At 36.7% G+C, this 15,764-nt stretch overlaps 1 protein-coding gene across 13 annotated transcripts in view; it reads right to left on the bottom strand.

Moving 5' to 3' along the window:
* Positions 1 to 15,764, bottom strand: part of PPP1R9A (protein phosphatase 1 regulatory subunit 9A) — a 349,577-nt gene that overhangs the window by 68,214 nt on the left and 265,599 nt on the right. For all 13 annotated transcript variants that reach the window (XM_070787167.1, XM_070787170.1, XM_019959701.2 and 10 more), the window contains one exon: positions 10,738 to 10,893. In XM_070787167.1, coding sequence (XP_070643268.1) covers positions 10,738 to 10,893 — 156 coding nt within the window. The remainder of the gene's footprint in view (positions 1 to 10,737; positions 10,894 to 15,764) is intronic.

Here is a 15,764-nt window from a genome sequence, read left to right as displayed (position 1 = left end):
GAAGCGGGTGGTGGAGAGGAAACTATCCCAGGTCTGACTGCACCTACTCCGTTCCTCCCTTCCTCTGTACCTCATCGGAACCAGCTTTGGACACACTTTTCATCTGATCATCATGGAAACGCTGAGGCATGTGTGATCACTGTCACCTCTCAGGGAAGAAGATAAGATTCCACCTGGAAACCATGAGTCACTTCCGGGGTCTGAGTATTCTCATACTACGTACAACATGGTGTTCAATCATTTGCTTTTAGTCACTGAACTTAGAAATTTCTCAGGCATTATTCAACCTGCATTTACTGAATGAGACTATGTGCCAGACGCTGTGCTAGTCACTGAGGATACATGAGCGCTACACAGAATCTACCTTTGAAACACTTACTTCGAGGAGAGTAATAAATACCACCTCCTGAAAGAAGTTTCCAGATGCATGAGAAAAACTCAGGAACTTCGGATGACCTGCGGCTTTGGCCTATGTCTCATATCTCCAAACTTGGACCCTTGCCTCCCAGGCAAAGTGGGCAACAGTGGGGGGCTGGGATACCTCCGTTTCATGAGGAAGACGAAACTGCTTTTCAAAGAGGTACAGTGACTTGAAACAAGAAGCACAGTGCATACCAAATTGAATTTTCTTGTTCTAAAGCAGTTCTCCTTCCACGTTTAATAGCCTTTCCAAAGTACAAGTATAAGGGTTTGCAGACAACAGCTGGCTGCAGGGAGCAGGGTCTACATAACTGCTTAATAGACACAGAACCTGAAATACCTTTTGGAACTTTTAGAACTTCAGAGAATATAGGTTTGGAGAGACGACTTGGGAAGAGAGGATATAAAGAAAAAGAAAAAGTTAAGGACTGCAGGTCAATGTCTATAAGGCCAATGTCTTTCATCTTTTCTGTCCTCTTGAACATGAATACCATCGATATCCACCCCAGGATTACAGTACAAATAAACACATGCACTCTTACAAAGAACAGCAGCTCTCATGTAACATTCTGCGGGTATACCTGCTGTGTTTATTTTCTGTTTATTTCTTTCAAAAAGATGAATACAGAACATGTACTCATATCACTGAATTAATATATCCAAATATAACTGCACAGGAAACAGAAACATTTTTATGCATAAACATTATAAGACTGAACTTCTGCATTCTTTACTTATCTTGTACAGGCACGTAAATCATTTTTTCTCTAAAAAGGAAATATGTTATCTTTGCAGGAAATATTTTAAGAGCTCTCTAGTACTGGAGATTTTACATCCTCTGTTCTTATTTTGGTGGTGGTGGTATGTGTGCTCAGTCCGACTTTCTGTGATCCCATGAACTTTGTGACCCTCCTCCCGCCGCCCCCGCCCAGGCTCCTCTGTCCATGGGATTCTTAGGCGAGAATACAGGAGTGGGTTGCCATTTTCTACTCCAGGGGATACTCCCGACCTATGTCTCCCAACCGGTGTCTCCCAAGTCTCCTGCATTAGCAGGCCAATTCTTTACAACTAAGCCACCTGGGAAGCTCGTTCTTACAAGGGCAAAATAATAACTGATATTTGCATACAACTTTATGCAGTGGTTTCAGCATTGAAATCAGAATTCTTACAATTATATCTGTGATCATGTGATTGCAGTCTGTCTTACCCATGATAGCTTAAGTTCTAGAAAAGAAGAAATCAGGGCTGCTCTTGCCTGTATTTGGTGCCATTAAAATTAAGCTAGGCTATATTTCTTTACAATTTCTGCTCAAAGGTTTATAAATGGTACCTATCTTTACATTTACATAGAAGAACACTCAGGGAATAGACTATGCAAAACTAGTTGAAATCAGCTGATTGAATGCTGTCATAACCTAATTTGAATGGCAACACTAATTGCAGTATATGCAGCATAGAGTGACACAGTCCACCAAGTCACTCTCTAAGTGACTCATAAACTGGTTATTCATGGGGATGGTGCTGGATGTAGGTGACGGCCTATAATTACAGTTCCTTTTAAAATAAATACCTGTTTATTGTTAAGTACATAACAATGTTTTACCTTCTTGACATATTAATGGACAGTTCCATAAAGGTAACTTTATTATCTAATGCATTAATAACTTTTTCTAAATTACTTTTCATAGATTTTCTATGACTTAATTAGGCAAAATAACATATTTTTTAGACTCCATTTTTTCCCTCCAGATAAATGCAGAACTGTTTTTCCTGGGAGCTAATACTTATGACTCTCAAGAAGGAATGGTGTTGGGAAGCGCTGACAGTCCACTGACCAGGCACCTGGCCAGCAGTTTCTGATTCAGCCTCTTCCTACTTTCCAATACATATCCAGTGAAATCATATTAGAAAAGAAAAACTCACAACCAAACTGATACTGAAACTAAAAACAACTGTTACTAGAATGTGAGTCATGAAGCTGAATTAAGAAAAATCTATCCAAGCTTCACTATCTTCACTCCAAAGACAGGGAGGTGCCTTGTGCCTCTCTCACCAACAGCGTGAGACACCAAGTTTATCAATGAGGAAGAAGGCAAACTCTACTGTCTCTCCTGGAGTGCCTTCACACCAGGCTCTCTCACTCTCCGCCTCCTGTGTTCATTCAGAAAGCAACTGCTACATGAGAAAAAGAATTCAGGAAGGTGGCTGACAGTGGCACGTTGCATACATACAGCTCCAGACTCCAACGTGCAGCAATATGGACAAGGACAGTCCCAGTAAGTGCTTTGAGAGCGAGGAATAGCTTTTCTTTCTTTAACTTACAGAGCTGCATGGTGAGATCTGGACATCGCACATTAGTACAGAGAACTGCTTTAGATGAGAGGCTGCCAGAAAGCAGCAACCAGGCTGGGAACTAGGCACACAGACATGTCCTCCTGACGGAGGTCCAGCAACGGGCTTTGTGGTTTCAAAAAGTGAAAAATTCCTGATTAACACTGGATACAAAAATGGTTTGTGCCTCATTGAAGATAAATAGATGAGAAAAAGGCAAAACTAAGCCTATTACTAAATTCTTCAGATCAGGGAAAAGAAAATATCAACTTGAAAATTCAAATAAGTAAACCTGTGAAAATAATGTATCCCATAAATAAAAAGATATTTTAAGGTAACTCTACGGAATACCAGGATGAAGAGAAAGTAAAGAGGCATGAAAAATGAATGGAGAACACGGAAACTAAAATGTATGAAAAGAATTAAGTTGTTAGAAGCGCTAAAAAAGCATACAGAAACTTGAAGTCAAAGCATACTTAATGCTACAGAGAGGTGAAACACTGATGTGAGAGGACACGTTTGAGGACAATCTCAGGCGTGGGAAAAAACAGAGAAGAAAAGAAAGCTAAAAAGATAATACTAGAGACAGTGTTTCTAAGGAAACAGAAACTGAAAAAAATTCAAAACCTGAAGAAAATATTCACAGACCAAATTGAAAACATAAACACAAACACAGAACAGGAAAACAGATTAGGAAAAAAGAAAGGAGACCCACTTTAAGAAATTGTGATGAAAAATTTAAAGTACAAAGTTAAAGTAATACAAGTATCCAAATGGCTGTTGTTGTTAGATTTTTCTTTTACAGTATGCAGTGCTAGGTCAAAAAAATTAGCCTGTGCAACAACACTTTTAGGGGAAGAGGTGGTGAATTAAAATGTTAAAACCAGCTAATCATTACTCTTGTGTCAGTATTAGAGGGGAGGAGAGGTGGATGAATGTATGTGAAGGCTATTATTTGGTTAAATGGTGAAGACATAGCTGCTGGTCTGCCTTTCATGTTGCTGGGTGAAAATATCCTAAGACGGAGTCAAAGCTACTTGAGAGTAACTGTTAGAGAAGAGAATAAACATGTGTAACTGTTAAGCAGCAGATGAAAAAGTGATATATCTAACAGCAAGCAGGTAAAAAAGATAAAAACAAAACAAAAAGAAGCATGGAAATTATGAAATCAGGTGGTAGATGTAGATGTAAGTTCTAATAGTAAAATAATTAAATATAAATGGGGTAAACTGACCAATTACCTGACAGAGACTCCTAGAGTAGAATAACAGTAAGATTTAGGAATATGTTGACTAAAGGAAACACAGTTGTGAAAAGTACACAGAAGGGTTGAAAATAAAGAGATGGAAGAAATAGATACTCTGCAGCAAATATGAAGCCAAAGAAAGGCAGTGCTGAATTTTTACAAACAAAACAGAATTTGTAGTAAAATGTGTCATTAGAAAACGAGAGATATTACAATAAATTGAAAAGTTGCAATAATCCTGAACATATATGTTCAGTTCAGTTCAGTCGCTCAGTCCTGTCTGACTCTTTGTGACCCCTTGAATCGCAGTATGCCAGGCCCACCTGTCCAAAACCATCTCCGGGAGTTCACTCAAACTCACGTCCATCGAGTCGGTGATTCCATCCAGCCATCTCATCCTCTATCGTCCCTTCTTCCTCGTGCCCCCAATCCCTCCCAGCATCAGAGTCTTTTCCAATGAGTCAACTCTTCGCATGAGGTGGCCAAAGTACTAGAGTTTCAGCTTCAGCATCATTCCCTCCAAAGAAATCCCAGGGCTGATCTCCTTTAGAATGGACTGGTTGGATCTCCTTTCAGTCCAAAGGACTCTCATGAGTCTTCAACATCACAGTTCAAAAGCATCAATTCTTCAGCACTCAGCTTTCTTCACAGTCCAACTCTCACATCCATACATGACCACTGGAAAAACCATAGCCTTGACTAGAAGGACCTTTGTTGGCAAAGTAATGTCTCTGCTTTTCAATATGCTGTCTAGGTTGGTCATAACTTTTCTTCCAAGGAGTAAGCATCATTTAATTTCATGGCTGCAGTTACCATCTGCAGTGATTTTGGAGCCCCCCAAAATAAAGTCTAACACTGTTTCCACTGTTTCCCATCTATTTGCCATGAAGTGATGGGACCAGATGCCATGATCTTCGTTTTCTGAATGTTGAGCTTTAAGCCAACTTTTTCACTCTCTTCTTTCACTTTCATCAAGAGGCTTTTTAGTTCCTCTTCACTTTCTGCCATAAGGGTGGTGTCATCTGCATATCTGAGGTTATTGATATTTCTCCCGGCAATCTTGATTCCAGCTTGTGCTTCTTCCAGCCCAGTGTTTCTCATGATGTACTCTGCATATAAGTTAAATAAGCAGGGTGACAATATACAGCCTTGATGTACTCCTTTTCGTATTTGGAACCAGTCTGTTGTTCCATGTCCAGTTCTAACTGTTGTTTCGTAACCTGCATACAGATTTCTCAAGAGGCAGGTCAGGTGGTCTGGTATGCCCATCTCTTGAAGAATTTTCCAAAGTTTATTGTGATCCACAGAGTCAAAGGCTTTGGCATAGTCAATAAAGCAGAAATAGATGTTTTTCTGGAACTCTCTTGCTTTTTTGATGATCCAGCGGATATTGGCAATTTGATCTCTGGTTCCTCTGCCTTTTCTAAAACCAGCTTGAACATCTGGAAGTTCTCGGTTCAGATATTGTTGAAGCCTGGCTTGGAGAATTTTGAGCATTACTTTACTAGTGTGTGAGATGAGTGCAATTGTGTGGTAGTTTAAGCATTCTCTGGCATTGCCTTTAAATATATAAAACTGTAACTGCTATAATTATAGGAAGAAAGAAACTGTAGCTGATGATTTTAACTTATACTTTTCACAATTGGTACATCAAACCACAAAATCTAAGCCACGCTACAGAGAAGACATTTGTATGTTTGTATTATTAATCTTATCGATATAAATTTAATGCTTATATAAATTTCATATCAAAGTACAGGATATGTGTGATGTTTACATACATAAGAAATATTTAAATACAACTATTTATGAATTAAGCTACAAAAGAAATCTTGAAAATTCAAAATAGATACTATACAGAATATTTTTTCTGAATAGTGTCATAAAATCAGAACTCAATAACAAAAGGATAGCAAAATAAAGTATATAGGTGTGGAAAGTAAAATATACCCGTAAATAATTCTTGTGTTAAAGAGAAAAGTTGCATATAGCTAAAGCAATATTCAGGGAAAAAATTATAGCTTTAAATATACTTATCAAAATATAAGGGTTATCAGAAAAATAAATGTATTGAATGCAACTGATAAATATCAAAAAATAAAACAGGAGAAAAAATAAAGATATTGGTGAGAAAAAATAAAGATATTGGTAGGAAAAAATAAGTATTTTTAAATTTAAAAATAAAAAATGGAAATGTAAAGCTAACTTGACAGATAAATTCTAGAAAAAAACTAAGAAAAAATTGAGCATTTTCAAAGCAAAAAAAGAATAAAAAAGGTAACTAGTTACAGCTACTAAAGATTTCACTATTTTAAAGCCATATTATAAAAATATAAGTTAATAGATATGAATACCTAGAGGAAATATATGAATTTCTTGAGAAATACAAAATACCAAAGTTGGCCCAAGAAAAACTTGAAAAGAGTAATAGCTATTATAAAATGTATTCTAAAAATCTTCCTCCGCAAATGCACATATGGTTTTATAGCTGAGTAATAACAAACTTTCAGGGAACACAAATTTTGATCTTATGAAAGTCATTAAGTCTCTTTTATAAAAGTCATTTCTGAAAATAGAAAAATAATGAAGACTTCTTTACTTATATTGGAGCTAATATAACCTCCCTTTGTGGCAGCTTTTGATTAATCCACTCTGGTTAAGACTTTCTATTACTTACAGGTGACACTTACATAATAGAGGGGACTATAAAATTTGAGGGAGGATCAGAAAGAGACTTTAATTAAACAGATATGTTCCATGAACTTGGATTAAAAGAGTCAATGTGATAAAAATGCCAGTTTTTTGCAAGTTAATTTACTAGCTTAACGAAATTACAATAAAAAATGCAAAGAAGTTTCTTCAAGGGAGTTAAAATGATTCAAATGTTTTCTTGAATAACTTGAAAAGCAAAGGAATTTTTGAAGAGAAGTGTTAGGTGGATCTGATTTATTTCATTAATGTTTTATATATATTCTAACATTACTGCACCAAAGATTAATGAGAAAATGAAACAGAATATGAAGGTCAAAGGCAGTCCAGAGTGTAAAGACAAATACTGCAGATAATAATGCTGGCCTTCCAACCAGAAGGAAACGGTTAAAGGAACATTTAATAAATTGTGCTAGCCCCCTCGTCAACTGTTTGGGAAATTAAATAGCTGTCTTGTATTATACAACAAATTCTAGTTTGTTTGATATCGTTCATTCACCAAATATTTAACCACTAAGTATATCCAAGAACTATGGATAAAATATTCAACAGAAAATAGAGGAGGTTAGAGTTCAGTTACAAGACATTTAATAGGCTAAAAAGAGGAATGATTGCAAGAATGTTAGTATGATGCACTTTGCCCAAACAGTATAACGTATACTTTTGGTTGAAATAATATAATTAAGAGAACTCTTTCTGTAATATGAGTTTTTTTTTTACAGACTCCAACACAAAATGACTCTCCACCTCCACCCCAGATTCTGTGCATAATTTTGGGCATGTTATGTTAATCACATAGAGAAGTTTAAAGCTGTGGCAGTGGCAGTGTACAGGACACCAATCCTGTGACAGAGAGCCAGGCAGCTGACACTCTGTGGTAAACCCCTGAACAAATGAACATATTCATATGTTAAATATAAAACAAAAGAGAATAAAAGGACTTTAAGTGAAATGACACAGTATTTGCCTGTTTTAGAGGTGGTGACAAACGTTCAATTCTTAAAAGCCAAAATTAAAAATGCAGATTTGGTCACCCAGGCTAAAACTAAATCAGCCATGTTACAAAGAATGGTTCCAGATCACAGAGCAGCCTACACCAATGTAGGCAATCATTTTCTCTAACAGTGCAAATAGCACTTTAGGATTTAGAGATTATATGGTTTCCGTGCAATTAGTTAGCTTTACTGCTGTAGAATGAAAACTGCCACAAACAAATAGACAATAATAAATAACAACATATAAATGAATGTCTATGGCTGTGTTTGAATAAAACTTTATTTATAAAAAAAAGCAGTGGATCAGATTTGGCCAATGGGCCATAGTTTACTGACCCCCAGTCTAGATCATGTAGCTATCTGCACTATGGAGTCCATTTCAAACAATATTTATGCAATATTGAGTACTTGGCTCAATTCAGAAAATGAAGGCTATAACCTTTATTTACTATTTCTGCTTTTTAAGCTCTTAACTTCCATTAAAAAAAAAAAAAACAAAAAACATGTATTCTAATTCCAGCTCAATTATCTTCCAAAGAGCAGGGATCATGCTCACCTGGCAACATGGAAGTTACACAATAGACTTTTCCCAAGGAGCACAACCTTGTTCTCACTGCCTCAAAGTCAGATTGAGAGCTACAATATTCAAGGAAGACTGTTTAAAGAACAGACAGTTCATCTGCTCTCCAGATAATATGTAATTCTAGGCCACATCAGAGCTGAGCAGGAACGGATTATACCACTTCCACTTGGGCACTTCTCTGCATTGTTCTTTGAAGATATCAGTTAATCTAGAAAGCCTTTATAAGAAATGGTCCGAAGACAGGAATTGCTATTCCACTGTAAGAGAATTCTGATCATTAGATAATAGTGTACTTCATTGTCACCAAGATGTTTGCGTCTGATTTAGAACTAGGAATAGTCATACATTGTCTGGAAAACCCATGTATTCTGCTTGAATGACTCTGTGAACTATATAAATGAAAATGGTTCAATCTGACTAATAATAATATGTGAAAGAGAAATGGGCATTCTAAACACATTCATTGGCAAATTGGTACTAAGTACAAGTCCCTCAAATACTCATATTCTGTAATCTAGTAATACCACTGTAAGAAATTATCCTAAGGAAAATGTAATATTTGTTACAATATTATTTTTAATAATTTTAAAAGAACTGGAAACAGAGGAACTGTTCTAAAACAAGGGGTGAAGTAAATCATATAAGATCCATAAGATAAACAGTAAATAAGCATCATTTTTGGAAAAATATTTGATGACATGGGAAGATCCTAAAAATACAGTTTTTAGTATCAAGAGCAGGAGTTTAACATAGTATATATCCTATAATATCAAATACCACAATATTGGGATCATGAATGATTTGGGGGGCATTTATACAAATCTGTACTTTCCAAAACCCTATAATGAACGTAAGTTGTTTTATTTAATAAAAACTTATATTTGAAAAGTACATTCACTTTGATACTGGCCTCACAAATTTGTCATGAGGAATTAAAAAGGTAAGTCAATATACTAGATGTCTTAGGTATAACATGAGAACATATAAATTTCTCTGTTGGGCTTCCCTGGTGTTCCAGCGGTTGAGAATCTGCCTTGCAATGCACAGGAGGCCTGTTCCATCCCTGGTCCCAGAAGATCCCACATGCTGTGGAGCAACTAAGCCCAAGAGCAGCAACTACTGAGCCCAGGAGCCCTAAAGCCCTGCTCTGTAACAAGAGGAGCCATTGCAATGAGAAGCTCACGCATCCTCATGAGAGAGTAGCCCCCCTTGCCAAAAAGCCTGCGTGCAGCAACGAAGACCCAGCACAGCTATAAACAAACAAACAAATAAATTTTTAAGTCCCTGTTCCTAACACATCAAAATTAGATATTAGAAATCTGCAATTATCAACCTTGTTTTTCTTGAAAAGGAAAATATGCTTTCCAAGTGGGGTCAAGTCCCTAAGAGACTTGTAACCACAGAACAGTGGTTTTCAAGCCTCAGTGCTTCAGAGTTATTTATTGCAGGGAGGTTGTAAATAATGACATATTTGTTTTCAACAATGGAGGAAGTTCCACAAAACAACAGAGAGTGAAATGCCTGGGGACACATTCATCACTGTTTCTATTTTACATGTTGAGGTTCTGAGAAGTTAATCTGGAGGAAGAGTTTTGTGGTTATCTACATTCCCTTCACTCCCTCGGGATCCTGGCCCATTTCTGACAGCTCCTGCCTCAGGACTGAATTGCCCAGGCTATCCTACCTGGATTAGACTGATGGGGGGCATCAGCCAGAGGAGAGGAGGGTCTTGGTATGTTATCACCCTCACTCCAAAGTTGTCGTTTTTAGCAGTGGCTGCATCTTACAAAGCTGCAGATGGTGAATGGCCTGCCTTCAAACAAAGGTTATCTCTTTCCCTCTTCACCTATTAAGTCAACAGATGGTGTCAGCTTCTGCTGCTGCTGGTCCCTGTGTGCTGTAGTATCACTTGGTAGTTCTGTTAACTCATTCAACCATATTCTAAGATAAAATCAAAAGTTTAAAAAAAAAGTGTTTTTTTTTCCTTGAACTTTTTCAAGAAATTGAACTTTCTTCAATTAAGCCACTTGGGAATACCATCTAATCCCTGCTGGAATCTTGTCTAGTTTAGGGGGGGAAAAAAATCCTTTTTAGCAATCACTGCCTTTGAGGAAACCAGCTCCCGAAACTTTCATAAAGCTTTAAACATACAACCTGAACTTATCACAAAAAAATGCAAATTAAAGCTGTAGCTTGAAATTATGGAACAGACAAGTTAGCAACTGTCACCATGACAAATAATGATTGTATTAATTTAATGCATTTAAATTAATGACTGTATAATGAGATCTACTTAACTTTTGCCTTGAAATTCAATGAGATTCTGGACAATCTGTAATTGAAAGGCATTCTTTTGAAAACCGACTATTCTTAATATATTTTTCTAACAAAAGTATATACTTAATAATGAAATGGACAGGTAGAGAAAAATATTTTGCAGATTGGCAACTTACCTCTTTGAACTTGTGACTGAGCTTGCTTGTATCCAGGTCTGAGGGGGAAAACACGTCCTCGTTCTCAGGCAGCTCGAAGACTTCGATGGCCATGTCGCCTCCAGGAAGAACAGGCCCTACGTCGTCCTCCTCTTCATCTGTGGCATATTCTCCTGTCTAAAAGGAAGGGAACTTCAGAAACCCAGCTGTTATTACTCAGGTGGAGGTGGGCTATTTTTAAAATATTTTATAAAAGAGAAATAAAATATGTCACACCAAGTGGTAAAAGTGTAAGTAGGCTTTTGAGTCAAGCATGCCTCATGCAGCTAGGGTTACAAATGTTAGTTCAAAGATCCAAAGTGACAGGTCTGTGCCGTGTATAAGTGCATTTCTAAAAGTCTAACAGCATCGGCAGTATCTTCAGTGAAGCAACAAACTATTCTAAATCTAAGTATTTGATGGGGTTTTGTGAAGCAACAGACTATTTTAAATCTAAGTATTTGATGGGGTTTTACTAAAGAAAATTACATTGCTAAGAGAAATAAGTAATTCCTTTAAATTCCTGCCACCTGTAATGCATTATTGACAGCAGAGAAGAAGAAACAGTAGGTCAAAAGATTCACAGAGCTGGAAGGGACCTTATTTAAGCCTTACAAAAAAAATGTCTGGTAGATTCATTCTCCTAAGCTTTAGAGTTCAATCAACTCTGCTTCATTTGCTTGTTTAACTAACATGGTGGTTAACTAGTGACCTAAAGGGCAAACCAAAAGTTTCTACCTTACAGCCCACATGGGTACATTGCTTTGCCTGTTTAGTACTACTTTGATAAATGTGAGCATTTTGACGTTTAAAAAAAAAATGTCACCTAAGATTCTAGTTTCCAGTTTCTCTTTTGTGTGTGTGTGTGTGATAGAACCAAAGATCTGACAATATAGGCACATTATGATATGAGAAACACTGGTCAGAGTCAGCAGTGGTTGTTCGTTTACATGGGTCACACTCTTTCTAATACACCACAAGTTCCATAATTCATTATACTAAGCTGTGAGCATCCCTCCTTCATGATACCCCTGGGCCCCTGTAGGGATCCAGTTCATGAGCCCTGGAATGTATATTCTTCCTCACCACTAAGTTTCTTAACGTGATTAGAAAGTGGCTCCTTTCCTGGCAGCACCAGGTTACTTGTTTGAGATCTATACCTTCTGATTTAAACTGAAGATAAATCACTGACTCACAGGCTTGAAAAACAAAGTTTCTTTAATTCACCCCTGCTCCTTCAGGTAGTATTACATTTAATACATAAAACAGATAAGAATTCATGTTGCCTCTAAAACATTTCATAGTGTACTGAGTGATCTATTTCTTTGACTAAACAAGCTTAGTATCCGATTGCTATTTTATCTTTTGGTTCTACACTAAATTGTTCTTCCTAAACCTGAAACTGTATTTACTTGACTGTTTGCAAATGAAGGAAATCCAGTCATTAACTTCAGTGTAATAATTCCTAATTTCTGAAAGATCATTAGTATTGCCATTTTGAATTCTCTCTTTCAAAGTAAAATAACTGCAATTTCCTCCTAGGTCTCATTCTCTGTAATTGTCTTTCTGCCTGTACACTGACATCTCTCCAGGTTCTCAAATTTCTCTCTTAAATTGCAGTGTCCAGATGTACACACAATTTCTGGAGGCCATTGAGCATGAGGAACAACAAAGGATGACGCAGCATACTCAGACTCTTCCTCCTCACACAGAGACTATCATCATGAAGACTTTGACTTTGGCGGCATTTGTGTATACAAGTAAGCTCAGGGTATTTCATACAGAGCAGTGACTTTCCACACTGGTTACACATTAGAACTCCCTGTTTCCCCCACACAAAAAAATCAGAGACGCCTTGACTGAAAGGGAAAGCAGTGGCTGGCCTCCATGCTGAAACCGTAGTTTATCAGCACAGGGAATCCTAGGAGTCTTTAGAAAGCAGTCTGAAATGATCTGAACTGTAAACATCATTCTAAGTGTCAGTGGCACTGGGAGGGAAGGTAGCTGAACAGTGGGGGCTGGCTGTTCCCAGAGAGCTTCCATTTGTGGTATGATTAGTTCCTATAAACCTTAAAAGGACTCTAATTCCAGACCTGTTTTGTGTGTGTGTGTGAGATTCTGTACATTAATTCATCTTCTGTTTATACATATTTTTAGAACTAATAGGTACTTGATGAATCCCAGTGATGTTAATGAACAGAAATGTAGCACGACTGGCAAGTACATGATCTCAAGATACCTTGTTGAAAGTTCTGATTTAGAGACATAAAACTCTGCACTTATTCTTAACCCTATAGTTACAACTATCAGCAATTATAAAGGCCTAAGCTAGGTATATAAAATTCACTTCTATATCACATCAATTTGACAAATACCATGAATGATTCAGTAAAATCTGAAGTTAAATTTAAGGTCTGATGACGGCATAGCACTTTTTAAACCTAAGAGTTGAACAATTTGATTTTCCTTTAACAGCTTGAAAATAGATACTTCTTCATCATGTCTAAGGGAATGAACATAAATATGTGCCTAGGAAGAGGCCTAACCTATAATAGGATCTTGAAAAATATTTTTTTTTAAAATGAATCCAATAATCCCAATTGCATTTACTTGGTAATATCTGTAACCTGCTAGGAAGTTTTCAATCATATCAAGAAAATACCCTGTAAAGTCATTTGATGAGAAGGCAGCATTAGATCACATTAATTTTTTAACATTCTTTTTAGTAAATAACAGGATTAGGGTCTCTACAATATATGCAATTCTCACCTCTAAGTACAATTCTGGCTTTGCTATCCATTTGAGTCATCAAAATTATTTTTATAAATGTTAAGTCACTAAGAATTGTTTTGATTTTTTTTTTACTTTGCCAGTCTCCTTCTCAATACCCAAACTGCCTGCAATTCTGTTAAAATTTGTTATCTTTCATTTCATCTTTCCATTTACTAGTGTTTTCTCTAATTAATCTCAAGCATCCTGAGGACAAGATGTGTATTTTACTGTCTTTATTATACTATTATTTATCAGAATCTCTGGATATAGTGTTTTAAAACATGTTGCCATTCTCTCCCATTGATTATTTATCACCCCCATCCTAAACAGGCTTTTGAATAAAGTATGGATTTACTACAGAAGCCCATAAACACCTAGAAGCTTAAAAGTTACATTCAGTAGACTCAGAATATACATTCTTCTAATTCTTTTATCTTTTTGGAAAATGGAAATTACTTTTCTGGTTAGTCAGCAAATAACATAAATTACATGGACTGATACAGAATTTCATCAATCTCAAAATTAAATTGAATTTGACATTTACAGAGGAAAGTGGACAATGTTGTACCCCCCAAAACTGCTACAACACAGTGTTTCCATTGGTATCCTGATCCTTCTTCTCTTTCTCTCTTTATTCTGAAAATACTTAACATATTTTAAGTAAACAGAAACTCTTGAAAGTTCTTTGTCCCAACTTGCAAATCCACTTTAAATGAGGCAAGAATAGTTCTTACCGTTTCATCATCTTATCTACCTTCTTGACTAACATTTTATATTTTTAAATAGCCTCCCAAAAGGGTAAAAACAAAGAATATTGATTTTTTTTTTGTAACTTACTATGTGCCCAACACTGTACTGTGGCTCAGAAACTTTCCTCAAGGTCAATTAGTTATTTTCCTGAAGTTACATATTTAACATATCCCACGGCCCATGCTCTTTCTTCTATGCTATGCTGTTTGCAGTCTACAGAGCTAAAGCTTTGTAGAAAAATAAACGGAAATACATTCCTTTCATTTCTCTCCAACCAAAAGCCCTGGTGCATAATCCTGTTGTGTTGAGATTCACTCTCTGCATCTTTGAACCTTATCATTCAGTTCACTTTGAAGACTTGTGCCTGCCTGTAGTGAGCTCCAAAGTTCTTGTCCTCTTCTTTTCTCTCATAGTATGCTCACCCTGGACAAGCGCACAGAAGTCTCCTTCAAAAGGTTTGGCTCACATGTATGCTGACTGATGTTTCATGTACTCCTTGTTATATAAACCAGAACCAGAGCGTATATGCCAAAGAATTAATGCACTGTCTTAAAATGGATGAAAAAGATACTTGCAAGGCAAAATAAGTGTGAAATTCCTCTAGATTTTTATAGCTTTTCTCTTTTGCATTTCCTTTTCAATCTAGTTTTCTTGAGCTACCAGTCTTCTCTGAATCGCTACAAAGAATTTTATCTGCTTTCATAGACACAACTTCCTTTATACTCATATTCTATCGGAGGATTTAATATTTTATTAAGATTCATAATTACAATGTTAAGTACAACTGACAGCTTCTGCCTCTTCTGGTGGTTCTAGAGGGACCAGAAGCGTGTAGACATATTAGAGCCTTGAATACTCAGGAGGGCTGTAGATCTCAGTATAGGTTTTACAAAGGAACAGACAGTATCTGTTATAGCAAAGACCAATTAAAGAAACTTGGTTTTGAAATTACTTGGGCCTAGGTTCAAATCTCAGCTCTTGATGTTGGTAAAGTTACTTTTCAGATCTAAGTTTCAATTTCACATCCATAAAGTGAGGATAAAAATAGTTCCTTAGAGTAACAAGGTTTTCATGACATTTAGTTAGATGGTGCCTGCAGAATATGCAACACAAGGGCAGGCACATGGCAGATACTCAAAATAAGTGACCGCTGCTGCTGGTGGTGGTACTTATACCACATTAGCAATAGGGTAAAGCTTCACCAAATCTTGTAACCAGACATTTGTTTGCTTTTGGTCTCACAAATATAATGTCCTAGAAACCCTGGCCACATGAATCTTTTATAAGCAAACCGTCATTTTTGAAGTGAAACTTTTACACTTCCTTAACTTGTTCCTCTTCTCGTGTTCTCAGTTTTGGAGTAGGTACTAGCTTCTACCCAGGGTCAAGCAAACTTCCAGGTCTCTATTATCCTCACTTATTGACTCTCCTCCTTCCCTAATGATCCAAATGAATGTCTATCTACTTAAAGGCTGCTGCCTTTAAGA

Source organism: Bos indicus, chromosome 4 (assembly GCF_029378745.1).
Source record: "Bos indicus isolate NIAB-ARS_2022 breed Sahiwal x Tharparkar chromosome 4, NIAB-ARS_B.indTharparkar_mat_pri_1.0, whole genome shotgun sequence".
In the NCBI taxonomy this organism is placed as follows: Eukaryota; Metazoa; Chordata; class Mammalia; order Artiodactyla; family Bovidae; genus Bos; species Bos indicus.
The sequence above is the reverse complement of the archived record's forward strand: the minus strand, read 5'-3'. Positions and strand labels throughout refer to the sequence as shown.